The sequence below is a fragment of the Pseudophryne corroboree genome, chromosome 3, assembly GCF_028390025.1.
Source record: "Pseudophryne corroboree isolate aPseCor3 chromosome 3, aPseCor3.hap2, whole genome shotgun sequence".
Lineage (NCBI taxonomy): Eukaryota > Metazoa > Chordata > Amphibia > Anura > Myobatrachidae > Pseudophryne > Pseudophryne corroboree.
In genome coordinates, this window is record NC_086446.1 from 645,236,654 (window position 1) to 645,256,029 (window position 19,376).

Genomic DNA, 19,376 nt, shown 5'->3' on the forward strand with positions numbered 1-19,376 from the left:
ACACAATACAGCAGGTAGAATCCCCTCTGACACAGTACGACAGGTAAAGCTCCTTTTGTCACATTACGGCAGGTAGAATCCCCCCGTTTGGCCCCTAATAAAGAGGAAGGCCGATGAATTACATGAATGATATGCCGCCGTCTTTGACGGGTCTATATATACATAGATTTTATATATATATATATATATATATATATATATATATACATACAGAATGTGGTCCGGCTCTCCCTTAGGTGGTCTGTGCGCCGGGTGCCCGAACGAGGAGATAGCAACAGCAGGAGATAGAAGGTACGGCACTCCAAGCGTATATGAGTCTAATGATTATACACTTATTGTATGTTAAACACGATGCACTTCATACGAGTTAGCGCAGCTGCTACTTTGTTGTAACTTGTTGTCATGGTTACTTTTACCCTAGCCTCAGTGCGCTAGCCGCACGGACCGGAGCCGCGTCACTTCCGGTGGGCGGAGTGACGTCAGGACCGGGACCCGGGCAGCGTGGCTGAAGGCGGCGGTGAGTACCTCCTTTTTCTAATGGTATTTAAACTAGTGATGAGCGGATTCGGTTTTACTCGGTTTTACGGCATCTTATTGGCTCACGGATGTCACGTGTTTTGGATAGCCAATAAGATGCCGTTTTGAGAACCGAGTAAAACCGAGTAAAACCGAACCTCGCTCATCACTAATTTAAACACGTTTTATTACACTTTGTGGTTATCCTGACGAAGGGGCTGCGTCCCCGAAACGTAGATGAAATAAAGACACGGCTTTTTCACTTTTCATTGCAAGACTCCCAGTGCCGCACTTATTTCCACTGCTATCCATGGGATCCAGGTCCTAGAAGGTGAGGGCACGGGAGCACATTTCTGACACGCTGGGGAGCGAGAGGAGTGCCGGGTCTTTTGCACTATATATATATATATATATATATATATATATATGTATACACACACACACACACACACACACACACCTAACATTCTAAATTAATTTATAGCAGATAGATGGTAATACAGCCATCCTTACTTTATTCTGTTTGGCTGGCTGGCAGACAGGGAGCTGTGACCACGGACACAGACAGCAGATGAGCTCCAAGCAACAAATAACCTCCGTGCGCCTGGCGACTCCACGCGCTGCCTGACGCTGCTGCCAGTGATCCTTCCTCCTCCCTCCCCACAGGCTGCTGCTACAAATGTTATTGGACAGCTGAGCCATCACTCAGCTGTCCTGTGTACGGATTTCCAACTTCGGCGCCGTGCTGTCAGTGTGCAGTGAGGAGTCGCACACTCGAGCGCAGCAGTGCACCACAGATCAGATCTATAAGAGATCCGGTTTGTGCCACTGTGGCGGGGGGCCCTTTCAAACAGGGAGGACCGGGGTTGCTGCACTATAAGCTCCGGCTTGGCTGGGAGAGGAGGGCCGCACATACCTAGTTACGGCCCTGCTTTAAAGGGATAGTATGGTAAACCTAGAACTATTCCTCTTATTTTAATGTCAGTGACATTGGATTTTTTGTGCATTTTGCAGAGTGTTTTTTTATATAGTTTTCTTTACTATTACAATTATTAGAAAATACTTATATTTAGAGTAAATATTGATAGAGCGTACCTGTTTCTGTTTGCTCCTTTTTCATAGGCTGGAGAATTATCCAGCTCTTTTTCCTTGTGTCAGAACCTTGCGCAGGCTGAGATGTCACAGTACTCGGCTTCGGGTCCCATGTGGCACTGTTTTTCTCGAGAACAATCCAAGGTTTTACCCCTGAAAATCTTACTTGACTCTTTTATTGTGTGTGTACAGTTGCAGAAACTACAGTCTACATTTGATTGGTCTGATGTGTGTAATGCTGATTCCATATTGTATTGACTACATCCATTATGTTCATTGATTTGTTTATAGTCTCTAATTTGTATCAGTTACCATCATAAATTTTTTTTACTGACCTAATGTAAGATTTTGGAAATAGCTCATGAATTCTTTAACACACACTTATATATTCAAAGCAATTTTGTGCTCTTCTATTACTTTCACATTTACTTTTCTCTATCGTCCTAGTGGATGCTGGGGTTCCTGAAAGGACCATGGGGAATAGCGGCTCCGCAGGAGACAGGGCACAAAAAGTAAAGCTTTAGGATCAGGTGGTGTGCACTGGCTCCTCCCCCTATGACCCTCCTCCAAGCCTCAGTTAGGTTTTTGTGCCCGGCCGAGAAGGGTGCAATCTAGGTGGCTCTCCTAAAGAGCTGCTTAGAAAAGTTTAGCTTGCACATTCTGTGGCAGGCCTGCCACAGCCAAAATATGTAAATGCCCATTCCACAAGGAAGGTGGGCTCATCTTGGGCGGCTGCCCGAGGGGTCTCGGCTTTACAACTTTGCCGAGCGGCTACTTAGTCAGGGGCAAACACGTTTGTAAAATCCTACAAATTTGATACCCTGGCTAAGGAGGACCTGGAGTTCTCTCATTCGGTGCTGCAGAGTCATCCGCACTCTCCCGCCCGTTTGGGAACTTTGGTATAATCCCCATGGTCCTTTCAGGAACCCCAGCATCCACTAGGACGATAGAGAAAATAAGAATTTACTTACCGATAATTCTATTTCTCGGAGTCCGTAGTGGATGCTGGGCGCCCATCCCAAGTGCGGATTATCTGCAATACTTGTACATAGTTACAAAAATCGGGTTATTATTTTTGTGAGCCATCTTTTCAGAGGCTCCGCTGTTATCATACTGTTAACTGGGTTCAGATCACAGGTTGTACAGTGTGATTGGTGTGGCTGGTATGAGTCTTACCCGGGATTCAAAATCCTTCCTTATTGTGTACGCTCGTCCGGGCACAGTATCCTAACTGAGGCTTGGAGGAGGGTCATAGGGGGAGGAGCCAGTGCACACCACCTGATCCTAAAGCTTTACTTTTTGTGCCCTGTCTCCTGCGGAGCCGCTATTCCCCATGGTCCTTTCAGGAACCCCAGCATCCACTACGGACTCCGAGAAATAGAATTATCGGTAAGTAAATTCTTATTTTTGTAAAAACTTCTGGGGCCAAATGTAATAGAGTGAGAGTTTCAGAAAGTGAGAGATTTGGTAAGGTTTTTCAGTTTTTTTTTTAAAGTGGCAATCATTTACACTGCAAAACCAGGTTGATCTTGCTGTGTAAATTATTGCCACTTTGAAAAAAACTACAAAACCTTAGCAAATCTCTCACTTTTTGAAACTCTCACTCTGTTACATTTGGCCCATCAAGTTTTTAATGTCATTGCAGCAGAATGTTTAGTATAGTGTTTTATATTAGTTTGATTAGTTTTGTTTTATTTCCTCTAATGTGAAAAATAAGATGGTTACACTAGATTATTTCACTCTGGTATAAAATGCTCTGTTCCTAGCTTTTACAGGAGAGAGGATGTGAGTAAAAAATGTGAGTGGGCTGGTGGGCTTTTATGAACAGATGCATTTCTAGGTTATGTTTGAAACAATCCAGGCTGGAAAACTGTCTCATATGGCAGTGGAAAGGGTTCCATAGGAAGGGAAAGGCACAGAAAGCAAGGTAACAATCTGCAAAAGAATGGAGATGACAAGAGAGTGTGGACTGAGATGAGATTACAGATGTTGGGGGGGGAGATTGGAGGGGGTGGAGTGATTGAAAGTGACGGTGAGCATCTTAAACTGTATTCTGTGGAGGAAGTGGCGGAGGTGAATGAGAGGAGAAGTTGAATCAGAGGAATAATATAGGAAGACCTGATAAGCAGCAACATTACATATAGATTTTTTAGAAAAGAGACGGAAGAGATTAAGATCAGAGAGATGGCGATTGTAGTAGTCCAGGTGGTAGATGACGAGGGCATGTGTAAGCAAATTGGTTGATCCTAATCCTATAGAGCGTATTGATAAAGTAGCTGGAAAGGGAAATACTGTAGCATGTATGTTTGGGTGAAGAAAAGATGAAGGAGTTAAGGATGACACCCAGGCAGTGAAATTGATGGACAGATGAGATGATAGTGTTAGCAGCACACAAAAAAATTAGTTGCTTTAAAAGAAGATCTCTTGGGGGTGGAGGGGGAGACAAAAGGACAGTGCTAGACATGGTGAGTTCAATAAAGTATTGGGATGTTTAGGAAGAGATGGTAGAGAGACAGTTGTTAGAGAGGTGCAGAGGGAGAAGTAATAGGAGAAGAATGTGTATAACAAACATTTAAGGAGTATTGTGGAAAAAAGGAGCTGATGAAGCCACCAATGTTGGATGTCTAGCAAGAAAAGAGAAGGGGATCAAGGACAGAGCCTTAGGGAACACCAACACAAAGAGGAGGAGAGGAGCAGTTTCACAGAGCCCAAGAGAGTGGAAGGTTTAAAAAGGAGTGGTTGGTCAACTGAGAGGTCATGAAGGAAAACACTGTAATGTGTCATTTTGTATGCAGATACAGCCATGGATTGCACACAGAATGTAAGCATGCCACATATAATTTTAATCAGCAAAATCTGCTTGTGCATCCTTTTCACATCGTTTTGTGAATTAGATAGAAAAAACTCACACGTAAAGATGCTCGGCACTACCAAGTCACACCACGGCATGTTGGGACTAGAATGGTTGTTAAGCAGAGAGGCTAGATGTAAGTGGACATATCTGTATATTTACCGGGAAAAGGTGATTGGTGGCAATGGTAAGGACAAGAGAAGATAGTCCATTGGATAGCATTGACAGAGGAATAGAGGGAGAGAAGTTTAGCATTCGATCATTGATGGGAGTATTCAAATCATCCAAAATGAAGGAAGGGAAATTCAAAGAGAGAAAGCAAGGTGGTTAAATTGTCAAGGAAGAATGAGGAGGATAGGGTGGAAAAGTCAGACAGAGTGATCTTCAATAAAGGAGGACAAAATAGGGGACTTAGGGGAAATAACTTGATGCATGCACTATAGGTAGAGAAAACCCACGCTACCACCCATTTTGTTACCATTGTGGGAGGTGTGGGAAAAGGATAGCTGGCAATGAGACAGAAAGAAATGGGTAAAATGATGTCAGAGTGATAAATCCAGGTTTCAGTGATAGCGGGGAAAAGAGTGAAGAGGGAAGCTGAGGATGAGGTTGGTTGGATTACAGGCAGACAGGGGAGAGTCGGGGGTGTGCATAAGCAGTAGCGGCAGCACTCCCACTGAAGCTGGGGAAGCCACCCTTTTGGGCCCATAGCTGAGGAGATTCCAAAGTCCTGCAGCTCCATTGAGAGCAGAGATGGGGTCTCTGGAGTATGGAACCACGATCTCCTGATGCTGGGATTGCCATTCTCCGCCACTGTGCAGAGAATTTTATTTCATTCTGGAAAGTGTTTTACTTAAAACACAACGCTTTTCTCAGCTTTTTTCAAGTTATGAAAGGTTATTAGATTTCTCTGTTGGGCACCTATTTGGATCAACTAAACAAAAAAAGTGCACCCACACCAATTCGCGCTGTAAATAGGTAGCAAGAAACAGAGTAACCCCTTGGGTGTTTATCCTGACCCAAAGACAGTACAAATATGGAAAAAATGGGGTGACCCCTTCTCTGCGCCTCCTAATAAGTTAATTAATAACATATAATTCTACTTAATTTATGACAGGATGGAGCTCCCTCAATCTGCTAATTTCTTCTTAATTGATGAGAGATGTGGTATCCAGATAAACAGACATGTGAAAATAGAAAAAAGCAATCTAGTGCAGCATGATTACAGACAATGTTAATCATATTAATTCATTAACCTGTAATTCACTCATAACAAAATGACCATGTGTTCTTAAAAACAGGTTTTTTTAATAATAAAAAAAAAAAGTCATCATAAAATATCCAAGCAAGGATATGGTAATTAATCCATAGTTGTTACATCCATATGAACAGATATGAGGGTGGCTTCCTACCAGATTTACGGAGTTTAAGGTGCACATAAAAGGAACCAATAGATGTTCAAAAAAATTCCCGGGGAATATTTCAGCTCCAAGAATGGATCACCCGTCTTATCCTCGTCTGGTCAGGTCGCCGTTCTGTCCCTCTCATCAGCCAACGCGTTTCAATCAGTAATTCTGATCTTTTTCAAGGCAAGGCATTGAAAAAGATCAGAATTACTGATTGAAACGCGTCAAGCAACAAAAAGCTTAGATTTTGGAGTTTAGTAATCTCATGACCCTATATCCAGCAACAGTGCTTTTTTGTGGTGGTACAGAAATGTGTCCAGGTCCTGTGCCACTCTGCTAGCATCGGGCATCTTTTTTGCCAAAAATGCTTCTTAGTTGCAACATGGCTAGGACGCATCGGTGCTTAATTTGATATGCAACGCTTGTATATTGTGTGTGATGGAGCACAACGGAATTTGTATTGGAATAAAGCTCAGCTGCTACATGTAGTGCTTCGTATACAGATTCATAGGGTTGCTATGGGCAACATCTCCACTTCGAAAAATCTGCACTTTAGTAAATATACCCCAGAGACTCAGTTGCACACAGATATACAAGTATTAATTATAAAATGAATCAGCACAGTGTCTTGGTGTGTCCTAGCTGCATTTGTTACGACTAAAGCATTTTCATCAAAAGAGTTGCAAATAAGACGCCCAATGCTAGCAAAGTCTCACAGGACATGGCGTGCAGTGGGACGGTTTGGCACAACTGCAGCAATGATGTATAAGGACACATCTGTATGCAGTGCCAGCTTCTTCTTTTTGTCTAATTTTCTAACTAGTTCCAGAAACAGGAAGACAACCTTGAAATAACTTCAGAAATGAATAAAATCAGATTTGGAGCACTTAGCCAGAGTGTAGAAGGTACTATAAATCTTGTAACAACTGTAACCTTAGATGAATGGGCCTTCATTTTGTCTATAGAAAAAAGCACTGCCTGGCAATCAGGGACCTAGGTCAAACTGTGCGCATTTCACCATGACCCTTCACCAAAAGGTGTTAGGGTGTTGTTATCAAGGAGAAAGCCTTTGCAAGGTGAGCCCTGGCTTGGTACTTTAAATGCAAGAACAACTTCAATCTATAAGCAGCGATACATAGTGTTAGTTAGCTTGATATTGGCATATAGAACCATTAAAATAATTTCTTTAGCACTTCTCTACGCTATGCTTAACTATATTTAAGCACAGGGGCAAAATATTTTTTAAAACAAAAGGGTATTAAGAGTACTCTGTATACAGTAAGTATTCGATTAATGAAACCCTCCAGTGCTATGCACATTCTTTTATTGTAGTGTATTTGTATAGAACAAATCTAATCTTTTGTACCCAGCAAGGACACTTGCCTGTTCTATAGTGCCTATAAATTGTCATTTATATTAGAGGATAAAACCCTAAAGCTATAAAGAGAATAGTCTTAAGGGCCCTACACACTGGCCGATTACACTGAAATGATAACGGGTTTTCACAGGTGCGCCTGATATCTATGGTGTGTGTAAAGAGGTGTATAATGATTTGATTCCTAAAACAATATGCAGTTTGACACCCTTAGCCCTATGCGTAACTTGATGCTGATATGGAAAAAATGCAATAAACAGTATTACAATGAAAGATTCTGTTTTTATTATAAATGAATAATAAATGTTGGTAGTGTGATAAAAAGAAAAAAAGGAAGAAAGAAAAAGGGGGGGGGGAGTGGGTATGAGGATATTCCTCTGCTGTCAGAAACAGCGATGGAGTTCTTTGTTATAAAGGTGGAATTTTTCTAACATGTTGGTCACTCCAGAATGGTGGCGTCCCACCTCTGAGTGAATCGTTAATATGTGCAAGGCAAATGTCCAGAGCTTCAGGTGAAGTAATCTATTGTCTTTGGATCCGGAAAAGAGGAAGAAAAAGAAAAAAGGACCAAGAAAAATATGTGGGGTACCCCTGGGTTGCCGCTGGCGATGAGGGGTCAGGGTATGGTGAGTGCTAGGGTAGTTAGGACTCCGGACAGGCTGTGCCCCTCTACGCCCTGGGTCACCCTGATGTCGCTCTAATGAGCGCAACACGGTGCCCTGGACAGAAGGGGAACAGTCATGAGTCTTGGAGAGAGAGGTAGGGGCTGCTTCTAGCACAGTTAGTGCTGTCCGCCGCGCCTTCTCCTCTCCTACAGAGTCCCTTACCTTGTAGCTTCTGCTCCGTCTCCTTGTCCCTCCGCCAGCGGTCTTCTCCGTGTCGGTCGCGGCCCGGCGTTCTCCTGCACTTCCGGGTTGGTCTAACCACGTGACCAGTCTCGGGTGCCTCCGGGTCCCGTCTATCTCTCGTCGTCCTCTCGCTCTCTCCGTCCTCCGTCCTTCTGGTCTCTTGTTCTGGCACTCAGTTAGATGGTCAGTAGGCAAAAGATGTATGGAGGTAGTAATGTGCGTTTGCTCCAACGCGTATCGGCCAGTGTTGGCCTTCGTCAGGGATATGAACTATCTCGTTCATTAATGAACAAGATACCGTTCATATCTTTCAGTGTGTAGGCACCAACGATACGCTCGTTCATCGTTGGTGCCGGCTTGTTTACACATGCATGCCAATATCGACAACCTCGTCCATGTTAGCATGCATAGCTATGGGGCCGGGTGACGGGGGGAGTGAAGAAACGTCACTCCCCCGTCATCCTCCGCCGCCGGGGCGTCCAATCGGCAAGTGCGTAGGGCCCATTAGATGGAGCAGTCAAATCAGTGTTTTCAGTCCTGTGTAGACTCATTGAAAACCATATTATAGAATCGCTGTGACATTTGTGAGTAGTAACTGCAGCAGTCCTCCAAGTCCTAGTCTAAAGGCAGAACTGAAACAATATCTCCAGCTCTAACATTTATACTATAGCTCTGTCGTTCCCAAACATTTTTGAGTCACGGCGCCCTAAAGTATCAGAATTGTTTTCACGGCCCCCTAGGCCAAAATTTTGTTATTGAGAAATACAGAAAAAAAATATTTAATTAAGTAAATTGTGCTGACAGTATATGTCATTCTTAAGGTCAGTAATGTGGTGAGGGGCAGGATTTGCTTCTGTCTGTCCACATATTTTATGATTGGAAGCCATAAGCACTGGTTGTGTCTATTACATTGTCCATAAATAATTTGAATTAGTCCTAGACCACCAACTCGGGGCACACCCGCAACTACCCAGAGACACCCCAGGGTGCCACGGCACATAGTTTGAGTACCACTGCTATTACTACTTAAAACATGTAAACTGCTGTAATATAATTTTATCCAATGAGGTTTTGGTAAAAGCGTATTACAGATAATTTTTTTTCCTCTCTCTCTACAAATGTAAAGATTATATAGTGGACTGTATGAGAACACCATTGGGTATACAAAGAGAGTGTTTATGTATGTAAACAATGACTACAGTGATACATTCTATGAAATCACTATTATGTCTATTAAAGGAGTCTGTGAGGCCTTTCAGTGTGCATGAAAAAGCGAGTGTCTATTAAATACACTTGCATACACTTGAAATATGTGTGAATGGGTTAATGTAGCTACAGTTTTATACACAGGTATATGAAATCTGTAATGCAAAGTGCTTAACTTGATTTAAAAAACAAACAAAAAAACAACAACATGCGTCTAAAAGAAAACTGCAGTGTAACATTATATTGCATTGAGAAGATGTGTGTTAAGGGTTCAATATCCATGTACTGTAATTAAATCTGTTCTTTAGTAACATGTTGGATGTGATACATAGGTGGTCATTCCAAGTTGATCGCAGCCAGCAACTTTTTGCTGCTGCTGCGATCAACTAGTACACGCCTATGGGGCATACTTACCTACATTTTGGCTGCTCTCTGCAGGAGAGAGCAGCCAGGTCAGCTCAGAGGGCGGGCAGGGGAGGCTGTGACGTCGTGGAGGGGGTGGGACGGGGCGGAGAAAGGGCGGAGCGGGGGCGGAGCAAGGGCGGGGTCATGACGGTGCCTCTTTTAAGCCACGCCCCCACTCTGTAATACCGCGATCACCGGCATTACACGGCAGGGGGCGTGGCTATGATGACGCGATTCAGCAAGAATCGCGTCATCAACTGCCCGGACCGCCCACTTTACACACTAAGTGGGCGGACGGGCAGGGGGGACCCCACGAATCGGGAGACTTGCCTGCTCTTCCGGGGGGCCGGGAGGGTCACCCGATTTTCGGGAGCCTCCCGGCCATTCCGGGAGAGTAGGCAAGTATGCTATGGGGGAGTGTATTTTAGCTTAGCAGGACTGCGATCGCTTGTGCAGCCCTGCTAAGCTAAAAAATTTCAAGCAGAAGTAGACTAGCCCTGGACATACTTACCCTGTGCGATGGATCCAGCGATGATGGGCCCGGCTTTGACGTCACTCCTCCGCCCTCCGTTCTGTGGACATGCCTGCGTTACACTCACCACTCCCCGAAAACGGTTTCCAAACGGTCCGGATCCGCCCTGTCACGCCTCCTTCCTGTCAATCTTCTGTGCGGTCCGCTTTGCGACCACTTCCTTCTCAAGACCCAATGTAACGGGTCGCCGGGCAACGTCACGCACTGCGCCCGCAGCGCATGCGCATTCTGCACCCATTCGCACCGCAGCGATAAACCGCTGCATGCGAACGGGTCGGGTTGACCCCCATAGAACATGTCCAGAGGTCATAGCATCATTTTGCAGTAATACATGTCAATAACAGTTCTGTTTTATTATACAGATGGTTGTTCATAAAATGCAAATTGTAATTCCTCAGCTTATGTAATACTCCGCAAACACAGAATCTATTCACAGGTAGAAATAAATGTATCCGACATTAGTGGGTGCTTCTAGTAAACGGCTTTACATGTTTACAGTATCAGATGTTTTTTTAATGAACTTCTCTGGTGTTTAGTTTATCCTATGCTTCTGTACATGTTTATGGGGATAACAAGCCGTATGTATATTGTCTATTGCAGTAACTTAGTAGTGTGTCCTGCAGTTGCAGGTAAAAAAAAACTAAAGTAAAAAAAATGTAAAAACATTTTTATAATTCTAAGCGCACTGCATAGGGGAGTACCGCAAGCTGCAAGGTGGGACATTAGTCCCGCTCAGCAGTGCTACAAATGGAAACAATGTCCCCCTCAGCAGTGCTACAAATGGAAACAATGTCCTCCTCAGCAGTGCTACAAATGGAAACAATGTCCCCCTCAGCAGTGCTACAAATGGAAACAATGTCCTCCTCAGCAGTGCTACAAATGGAAACAATGTCCCCCTCAGCAGTGCTACAAATGAAAACAATGTCCTCCTCAGCAGTGCTACAAATGGAAACAATGTCCCCCTTAGCAGTGCTACAAATGGAAACAATGTCCCCCTTAGCAGTGCTACAAATGGAAACAATGTCCCCCTCAGCAGTGCTACAAATGGAAACAATGTCCCCCTCAGCAGTGCTACAAATGGAAACAATGTCCCCCTCAGCAGTGCTACAAATGGAAACAATGTCCTCCTCAGCAGTACTTGCTCTGGTCATACATGCACCATGTCTGTCACTGACAGATCTCATCCTGTCCCTGGGAGCCATCTCTGAGGGTACAGAGTGCTCCCAGAGCTTCCTGCATGCCGCATAAAGTACATAGAGGGCTGCATAGGCGTGCGCAGGACATTTTATTAGGGGGTGCACGATTAGAAGGGCGTGTTTAGCACCGCCTATTGGGCATGTCTAACACCACCTAATGGGCGTGTCTAGCACCACCTATCAGGCGTGTCTACCACCACATATTGGCACTCAATGCAAACTAAATAATATAGAGAATTGATGCACAGATATATATATATATATATATATATACATATATATTAAATCTGTTAAATTTGTATATTTTATTACCATAGATTATATCCTAATCTCTTGAAATATATATTGTTATTGAATTTGAACTTGTCCTCCTCCAAGAGGAACGCTGTATTCTATGGCGTTGGCACATGATGAGGAGAGAGAGAGCATGGGTGGGAGCATGAGCGGGCATGCACGCGGCATGACATCATCACGACACATCCCACAGTTTAGAGGAACTGGGAGTAGGATTATGTCAGTGATGCTGCACCATGCAAATGAATGACAGCCAGACTGAGCAGAGGGGGTGGCGGGCGCAATGGGCGGGAGGACAGAAATGAGCACACTCTGCGATCGCAGATACTGTAGCAGCAGCAGGTGTGTGAGGGGGTGACAGACATTAGGGGGTGCCTGTGCGCACCAGGAACCCCCCCTGCGCACGCCTATGGAGGGCTGTCAGTGTACTTGTAGGGAGGACACTGCCAGCATCTGCCACGGAGTAACCAGCAGTGGATCTAGGTTGCAGTACACACACAACATACTGGCACTACGGCGGCAGAGCACCTTCCACAGTAATGAAACAACGTAGCAAGGAAGGTGCTGGGGGGGTTACTGGCCACCTGTCATGCTGCGAGGTCCTTACACAGCCATGGGTAGTGATTTGCACTGTTCACTGGCAGTAGAACCGCACTGCTGTGAGGAGGCAAAAGCACAGAGAATGGAGCAGCACAGTGGGATGGAAGATACAATACTGTAAATGGAGATCAGTGTGACAGGAGCCCTGGAGCATCACTGGGAGCAGCGTTGTAGTACAGTCTGTCAGCCAGCCAGGGAAAAATGAACACATGGCCATGAAAATACACAGCACAGTACCGCACACATAGAGGGGAGTGCAGCAGCCTGTATGTCAGTGAGGCAGTGATGTAATGCTGTCAGTGAGGCAGAGATGCTCTGCTGTCAGTGAGGCAGTGATGTACTGCTGTCAGTGAGGCAGAGATGCTCTGCTGTCAGTGAGGCAGTGATGTACTGCTGTCAGTGAGGCAGTGATGTAATGCTGTCAGTGAGGCAGGGATGTGCTGCTGTCAGTGAGGCAGGGATGTGCTGCTGTCAGTGAGGCAGGGATGTGCTGCTGTCAGTGAGGCAGGGATGCTCTGCTGTCAGTGAGGTGGTGATGTGCTGCTGTCAGTGAGGCAGTGTTGAGCTGCTGTCAGTGAGGCAGTAATGTGCTGCTGTCAGCGAGGTCTGCTGTCAGTGAGGCAGCGATGTAATGCTGTCAGTGAGGCAGAGATGCTCTGCTGTCAGTGAGGCGGTGATGTACTGCTGTCAGTGATTGCTGCTGTCAGTGAGGCAGGATATGCTACTGTCAGTGAGGCAGGGATGTGCTGCTGTGAGTGAGGCAGTGATGTACTGCTGTCAGTGAGGCAGGGATGTGCTGCTGTGAGTGAGGCAGTGATGTACTGCTGTCAGTGAGGCAGGGATGTGCTGCTGTGAGTGAGGCAGTGATGTACTGCTGTCAGTGAGGCAGTGATGTACTGCTGTCAGTGAGGCAGTGATGTGCTGCAGTCAGTGAGGCAGGCATGTGCTGCTGTCAGTGAGGCAGGCATGTGCTGCTGTCAGTGAGGCAGTGATGTGCTGCTGTCAGTGAGGCGGCGATGTGCTGGTGTCAGTGAGGCAAGGATGTGCTGGTGTCAGTGAGGCAGGGATGTGCTGCTGTCAGTGAGGCAGGGATGTGCTGCTGTCAGTGAGGCAGTGATGTAATGCTGTCAGTGAGGCAGAAATGCTCTGCTGTCAGTGAGGCAGTGATGTACTGCTGTCAGTGAGTCAGTGATGTGCTGCTGTCAGTGAGGCAGGGATGTGCTGCTGTCAGTGAGGCAGGGGTGTGCTGCTGTCAGTGAGGCAGGGATGCTCTGCTGTCAGTGAGGCGGTGATGTGCTGCTGTCAGTGAGGCAGTGTTGAGCTGCTGTCGGTGAGGCAGTAATGTGCTGCTGTCAGCAAAGTCTGCTATCAGTGAGGCAGCGATGTAATGCTGTCAGTGAGGCAGAGATGCTCTGCTGTTAGTGAGGTGGTGATGTACTGCTGTCAGCAATTGCTGCTGTCAGTGAGGCAGGATGTGCTACTGTCAGTGAGGCAGGGATGTGCTGCTGTGAGTGAGGCAGTGATGTACTGCTGTCAGTGAGGCAGGGATGTGCTGCTGTGAGTGAGGCAGTGATGTGCTGCTGTCAGTGAGGCAGGCATGTGCTGCTGTCAGTGAGGCAGGCATGTGCTGCTGTCAGTGAGGCAGTGATGTGCTGCTGTCAGTGAGGCAAGGATGTGCTGGTGTCAGTGAGGCAGGGATGTGCTGCTGTCAGTGAGGCAGGGATGTGCTGCTGTCAGTGAGGCAAGCATGCTCTGCTGTCAGTGAGGCAGCGATGTACTGCTGTCAGTGAGTGCTGCTGTCATTGAGGCAGGAATGTGCTGCTGCAGAGCCGGCCCTAACCAATATGATGCCCTAGGCAAGATTTTGGCTGGTGCCCCCTAGCACCACCGCTGGTTCTGCCTCTGACCTTGCACCTCTTTCCCAGCACCATCACGCCTCACCCATAGCAGTCCTTGTACCCCCTATATTTTAAATAGGAACAGTTCGCACATTTGATGCACAGCCCAAAAAGGGGCATCTTCTTGCTGAGAAGGGGCATGGCCACACAATAGTAACCCCAATTCCAATTACGCCACACAGTACTGCAACTTTATTGACATTTTATCTTGCGATAGTGTCCATAATTCATATTACATCCCACAGTAGTATCACTTTACCTTATAAACGTTACTCCTCACAGTAGAGCCCCTTATTCATATTACATCACACTGAAATGCTCCTTATTCACATTACACAACACCTTATTGCTCTTTATTCACATTAGACGACACAGTAGTGCCCTTTCTATATGCAACGCCACATAGTAGAGCACCTTATACACATAATGCCACACATTAGTAATGCATTTATACACAATTCCACACAGTAATGCCCCTTACACATATGAGACACATTAATGTCCTTATAAACATAATGCACCTTACACATTATGACAACCTTTATTAATGCCCTTTTACACATAATGACCCTTACACATGTGCCGCACATTATTAATGCCCTTATACACATAATGACACACATAGTGCCCCCTACACATTTGCTGCACATTATTAGTGCCCCTATACACATAATGACACACATACAGTAGTACCCTGTTACACATATGCCGCACATTATTAATGCCCGTATACACATAATGACTCACATAGTGGCCCTTTACACATATGTTGCACATTATTAATGCATTTTTACATGACACACATAATGCTCCTTACACATATTCTGAACACTACTGCACAACCAACCCACTCACATGCACACAGCACTCACACTTCCACTAACACTGTGACCTCTGCCTCTGCTTGGATACAGATGTGTCCTCACAAATCTTGCATCAATGCTAACATCGGGCACCTTTTTTTTTAATGAAAATGCATCTAATTTGCATTGCTATGTGGCTAGGATGCACAAGCAGCTTCTGCTGATTAAACTGATATGCAGCATGCCTATATACTGTGTGAGACTGTGGCTGTATCTGCATATGAAATGCTACATACAGAATATAGGCATGCCGCATATCATTTTAATCAGCAGAAGCTGCTGATGCCCCTAGGCATATCAAATGCCCTAGGCAATTGCCTAGTTTGCCTATGCCTATGGCCGGCTCTGTGCTGCTGTCAGTGAGTTCTGCTGTCAGTGAGGCAGGAATGTGCTGCTGTCAGTGAGTTCTGCTGTCAGTGAGGTAGGGATGTGCTGCTGTCAGTGAGTTCTGCTGTCAGTGAGGCAGGGATGTGATGCCGTCAGTGAGTTCTGCTGTCAGTGAGGCAGGGATGTGCTGCTGTCAGTGAGGCAGGGATGTGCTGCTGTCAGTGAGGCAAGCATGCTCTGCTGTCAGTGAGGCGGCGATGTACTGCTGTCAGTGAGTGCTGCTGTCAATGAGGCAGGAATGTGCTGCTGTCAGTGAGTTCTGCTGTCAGTGAGGCAGGAATATGCTGCTGTCAGTGAGTTCTGCTGTCAGTGAGGTAGGGATGTGCTGCTGTCAGTGAGTTCTGCTGTCAGTGAGGCAGGGATGTGCTGCTGTCAGTGAGTTCTGCTGTCAGTGAGGCAGGGATGTGCTGCTGTCAGTGAGTTCTGCTGTCAGTGAGGCAGGGATGTGCTGCTGTCAGTGAGTTCTGCTGTCAGTGAGGCAGGGATGTGCTGCTGTCAGTGAGGCAGTAATGTGCTGCTGTCACTGAGGCAGTGATTTGATGCTGTGGCTTTGTGATCAGGTCCTGGTGACAGTTGGAAGCACTGTACATCAGGCATGCAGTTATGCTGGGAGGTCATGCGAAATATTAATGCACAGACATGTAATCTAGTGTGTCCAATCACGTTAGTGGGATTTCTTTTATTATATTTGCGTTTGACAAACTAAACAAAATGTAAAGGAGAACTAAACCCATTCAGGGAAATGCTCATTGCTCTGCAGTGGTCTGGTTCCGCCATGTATTCATGTGGGATAACCGTGTGAAGAGCAGAGAATGGTGTGACAAAGCAATGGTGTGATTAACAAAAGTTGTACCACTGTGCAATGCATACTGTCCAGTAGCCTATATATTACTGCCTGAGACTCTGCATGCATATACACTAGCCAGTGGAGGATTTGCAGACAGGTTGCAGGGTTCCAGGCTCAGACTTTTCACTAAAGTCCCAAATTACCAGCCCATATCACCAGTATCTGCTCTGACTTCCAATCAATTTGGAAGTGTTCACTCTTTAAATGTAGCAGAGAAGCTTATATGTTAAAATTATCTATTTACATCCTAAGGAAGCAGGAAGAATAACAATGATTTACAATCTCTTTTACATCATTTAGGGAATTTGAATGTAAAAATACAGATGGAGTTTACATTTAGTAGATTCAGGAACAAGCAAACAATGCATAGGCCGCGGAAGGGCGACAGCAGGGATCTGTCACACAGAGAACAGAAAGTTCATCTTCAAAGGAGATCACTCAGGCAATTATAAATCAAGGTCATATTAGAGAGTGGAAAAATGGTGACTTAGAAGGATGATAGCATGCAAACAATAGGAGAGTTATGTAACATGTATAAAAAGAAATAGGTCAAGAAAGGTATCTGAAGCAAATCAATAAGCGAGACACTCCAGGAGGACGTGAGGCGTAATTGTATGTCACATCTTGTTTTGCAGTGGGAGTGGGATGTCTCAAACCTATAGCAGACAAGAGGAGAAGTTGCCCATAGCAACCAATCAGAGTATTTTATTTATCTAGTACACTCTATAAAATGACAGCTAGAATTTGATTGGTTGCTGTGGGCAGCTTCTCCACTTGTCTTCTTTAGAAGTTTTCATACATTAACCCCTTTCGTGTTCAGGCTGTTTCCCATGTGATATGTTTACCAGTAAACTATAATTCTGAATGAGTTGTATGGCCTTCTGGTTAGACATATCTAGAGATTGTGAATATTAACATATTTTGTTCCCTCCTAGGGAATAAATCTCAAGACAGCGGCATCGCAGAGATGGAGGAGCTGCCTGTTCCCCACAATATCAAGATCAGTAACATCACATGCGACTCCTTCAAGATTTCCTGGGATATGGATTCTAAATCGAAGGACCGGATTACACACTACTTTATTGACCTCAATAAGAAGGAGAACAAGAATTCTAATAAATTTAAACATAAGGTAACACTTTACTAAATTGCTTGTGGTTATTAATTTAATGACAGGTGTAGGTGGATAGCCTAGAACACAGGTTCTCAAACGCGGTCCTTAGGACCCGAAACAGATCACGTCTTCTAGGTCTCCTCAAAGAATCACAAGTGAAATAATCAGCTCCACCTTGGATCTTTTATTTTGTGCCAGTGAGTAATGAATACACCTGTGCACCTGCTGGGTCAGCTGGAAAATGTGAACTGTGTGGTGTCCTGAGGACCAAGATTAAGTACCACTGGCTTAGAACAATGCTTTATCAGCATTTGGTTATTATTCATAAATAGAAGTTTTTTCTAGGTTGAAAATAAATATTTTAAGACTTATGTTTTAGTTTCACTAGTTAACATACAGTAGCAAGGTACTGTCATTCTAAAATCCCTTGGCTTGCACATAAGTGATCCTCTGCTCTTTGCAAGACTTGCCAGGTTTTAGGACCTTCTTACAAGAAGGTGGATATTATTGATAGTCTAGACCAGTGGTTCTCAAACTCGGTCCTCAGGACCCCACACAGTGCATGTTTTGCAGGTAACCCAGCAGGTGCACAGGTGTGTTGATTACTCACTGACACATTTTAAAAGGTCCACAGGTGGAGCTAATTATGTCACTTGTGATTCTGTGAGGAGACCTGCAAAACATGCACTGTGTGGGGTCCTGAGGACCGAGTTTGAGAACCACTGGTCTAGACACATTTATCTCTTGCTCAATCTTTAGGTGGGATATACCTGGTGAGAGTGAATAAATGACTAGTTTTAATTAAAATGTTGTTTAAGTTAGTGATGGCTTTTCCTGGCAAATATATTGACATTTCCTTTTACGTCCTATAAGATCATGGAGTTACTTCTGTTCATATTCCCCAGTAATGGACCTTGCAGCAGAGCCATATCATCCATTAGCCAGTCTAGATGCCAGCCTAGCATACAGTGTCCTGTGATTTGCCAACACAGGGAGTCCAAACCAGTATTTTGCCTAGGGCAGTGGTTTCCAAACATTTTTGAATCACGGCGCCCTAGAATATCAGAACTTTTTTCACAGCACCCCTAGGCCAAATATTTCTTATTGAGAAAATTAGAAAGAAATATTACATTAAGTAGATTGCGTTTATATGTCATCCTTAGGGTCAGTTGTGTGGTGAGGGACAAGATTTGCTTCTGTTTGGCCACAGATTTTATGACTGGCAGCCACCAGCACTGGTTTTGCCTATTATATTGACCATGAATAATTTGAATTGGTCCTGGACCACCAACCCAGGGCACCCCTGCAAGTGTCCCGAGGCACCCCAGGGAGCCACGGCACACAGTTTGGGAACCTCTGGCCTAGGGTCCATGAAGTCTTAATTAGACAGAGCAGTATCGATGATGCAATGGTTAGCAATACTGCCTCACTGCACAGAGGTCATTGGTTCGATTCACACCATGGACTTAACTGTATATTCCCCCCCATGCTTGCGTGGGTTTCCTCCGGGTACTCCAGTTTCCTCCCACAATACAAACATATACTGGTAGGTTAATTGGCTCCCAACAAACATGATCCCTAGTGTGTAAATGTGTGTGTGTACATGGGCAGACTAGATGGACCGAGTGGTTCTTATGTGCCGTCATGAACTGGGATGCGGTCAAGATCCCGGCGGTCAGAATACCGACACCAGGATCCCGACTGGCACAATCCCGACATATTCTCCCTCTGTGGGTGTCCACGACACCCATAGAGGGAGAATAAATTAGTGCGCTGAGCGTAGCGAGGCACCGTGCCCACAGCGTGGCAAGCGCTGTGAGCCCACATGGGGCTGCGTTGCGCTCGACCCCCCTATCGGGATTGTGCCGGTATTTCGACCGGCGGGATCTCGTACCGATTCCCATGGACTATGGGGTAAATTTACTAAGGTGGAAGTTTTTTAGAAC

General features: G+C 45.2%; 1 protein-coding gene across 2 annotated transcripts in view; it reads left to right on the forward strand.

Moving 5' to 3' along the window:
* The window catches only part of PHYHIPL (phytanoyl-CoA 2-hydroxylase interacting protein like), a 254,584-nt gene that overhangs the window by 158,178 nt on the left and 77,030 nt on the right, over positions 1-19,376 (forward strand). The window contains exons 1-2 of one of the 2 annotated variants that reach the window (XM_063961760.1): positions 493-517; positions 17,252-17,448. In XM_063961760.1, coding sequence (XP_063817830.1) covers positions 17,284-17,448 — 165 coding nt within the window. In that variant the 5' untranslated portion in view covers positions 493-517; positions 17,252-17,283. Of the gene's footprint in view, positions 1-492; positions 518-17,251; positions 17,449-19,376 lie in introns of those variants that run through there. The other variant, XM_063961759.1, reaches the window with a different exon arrangement.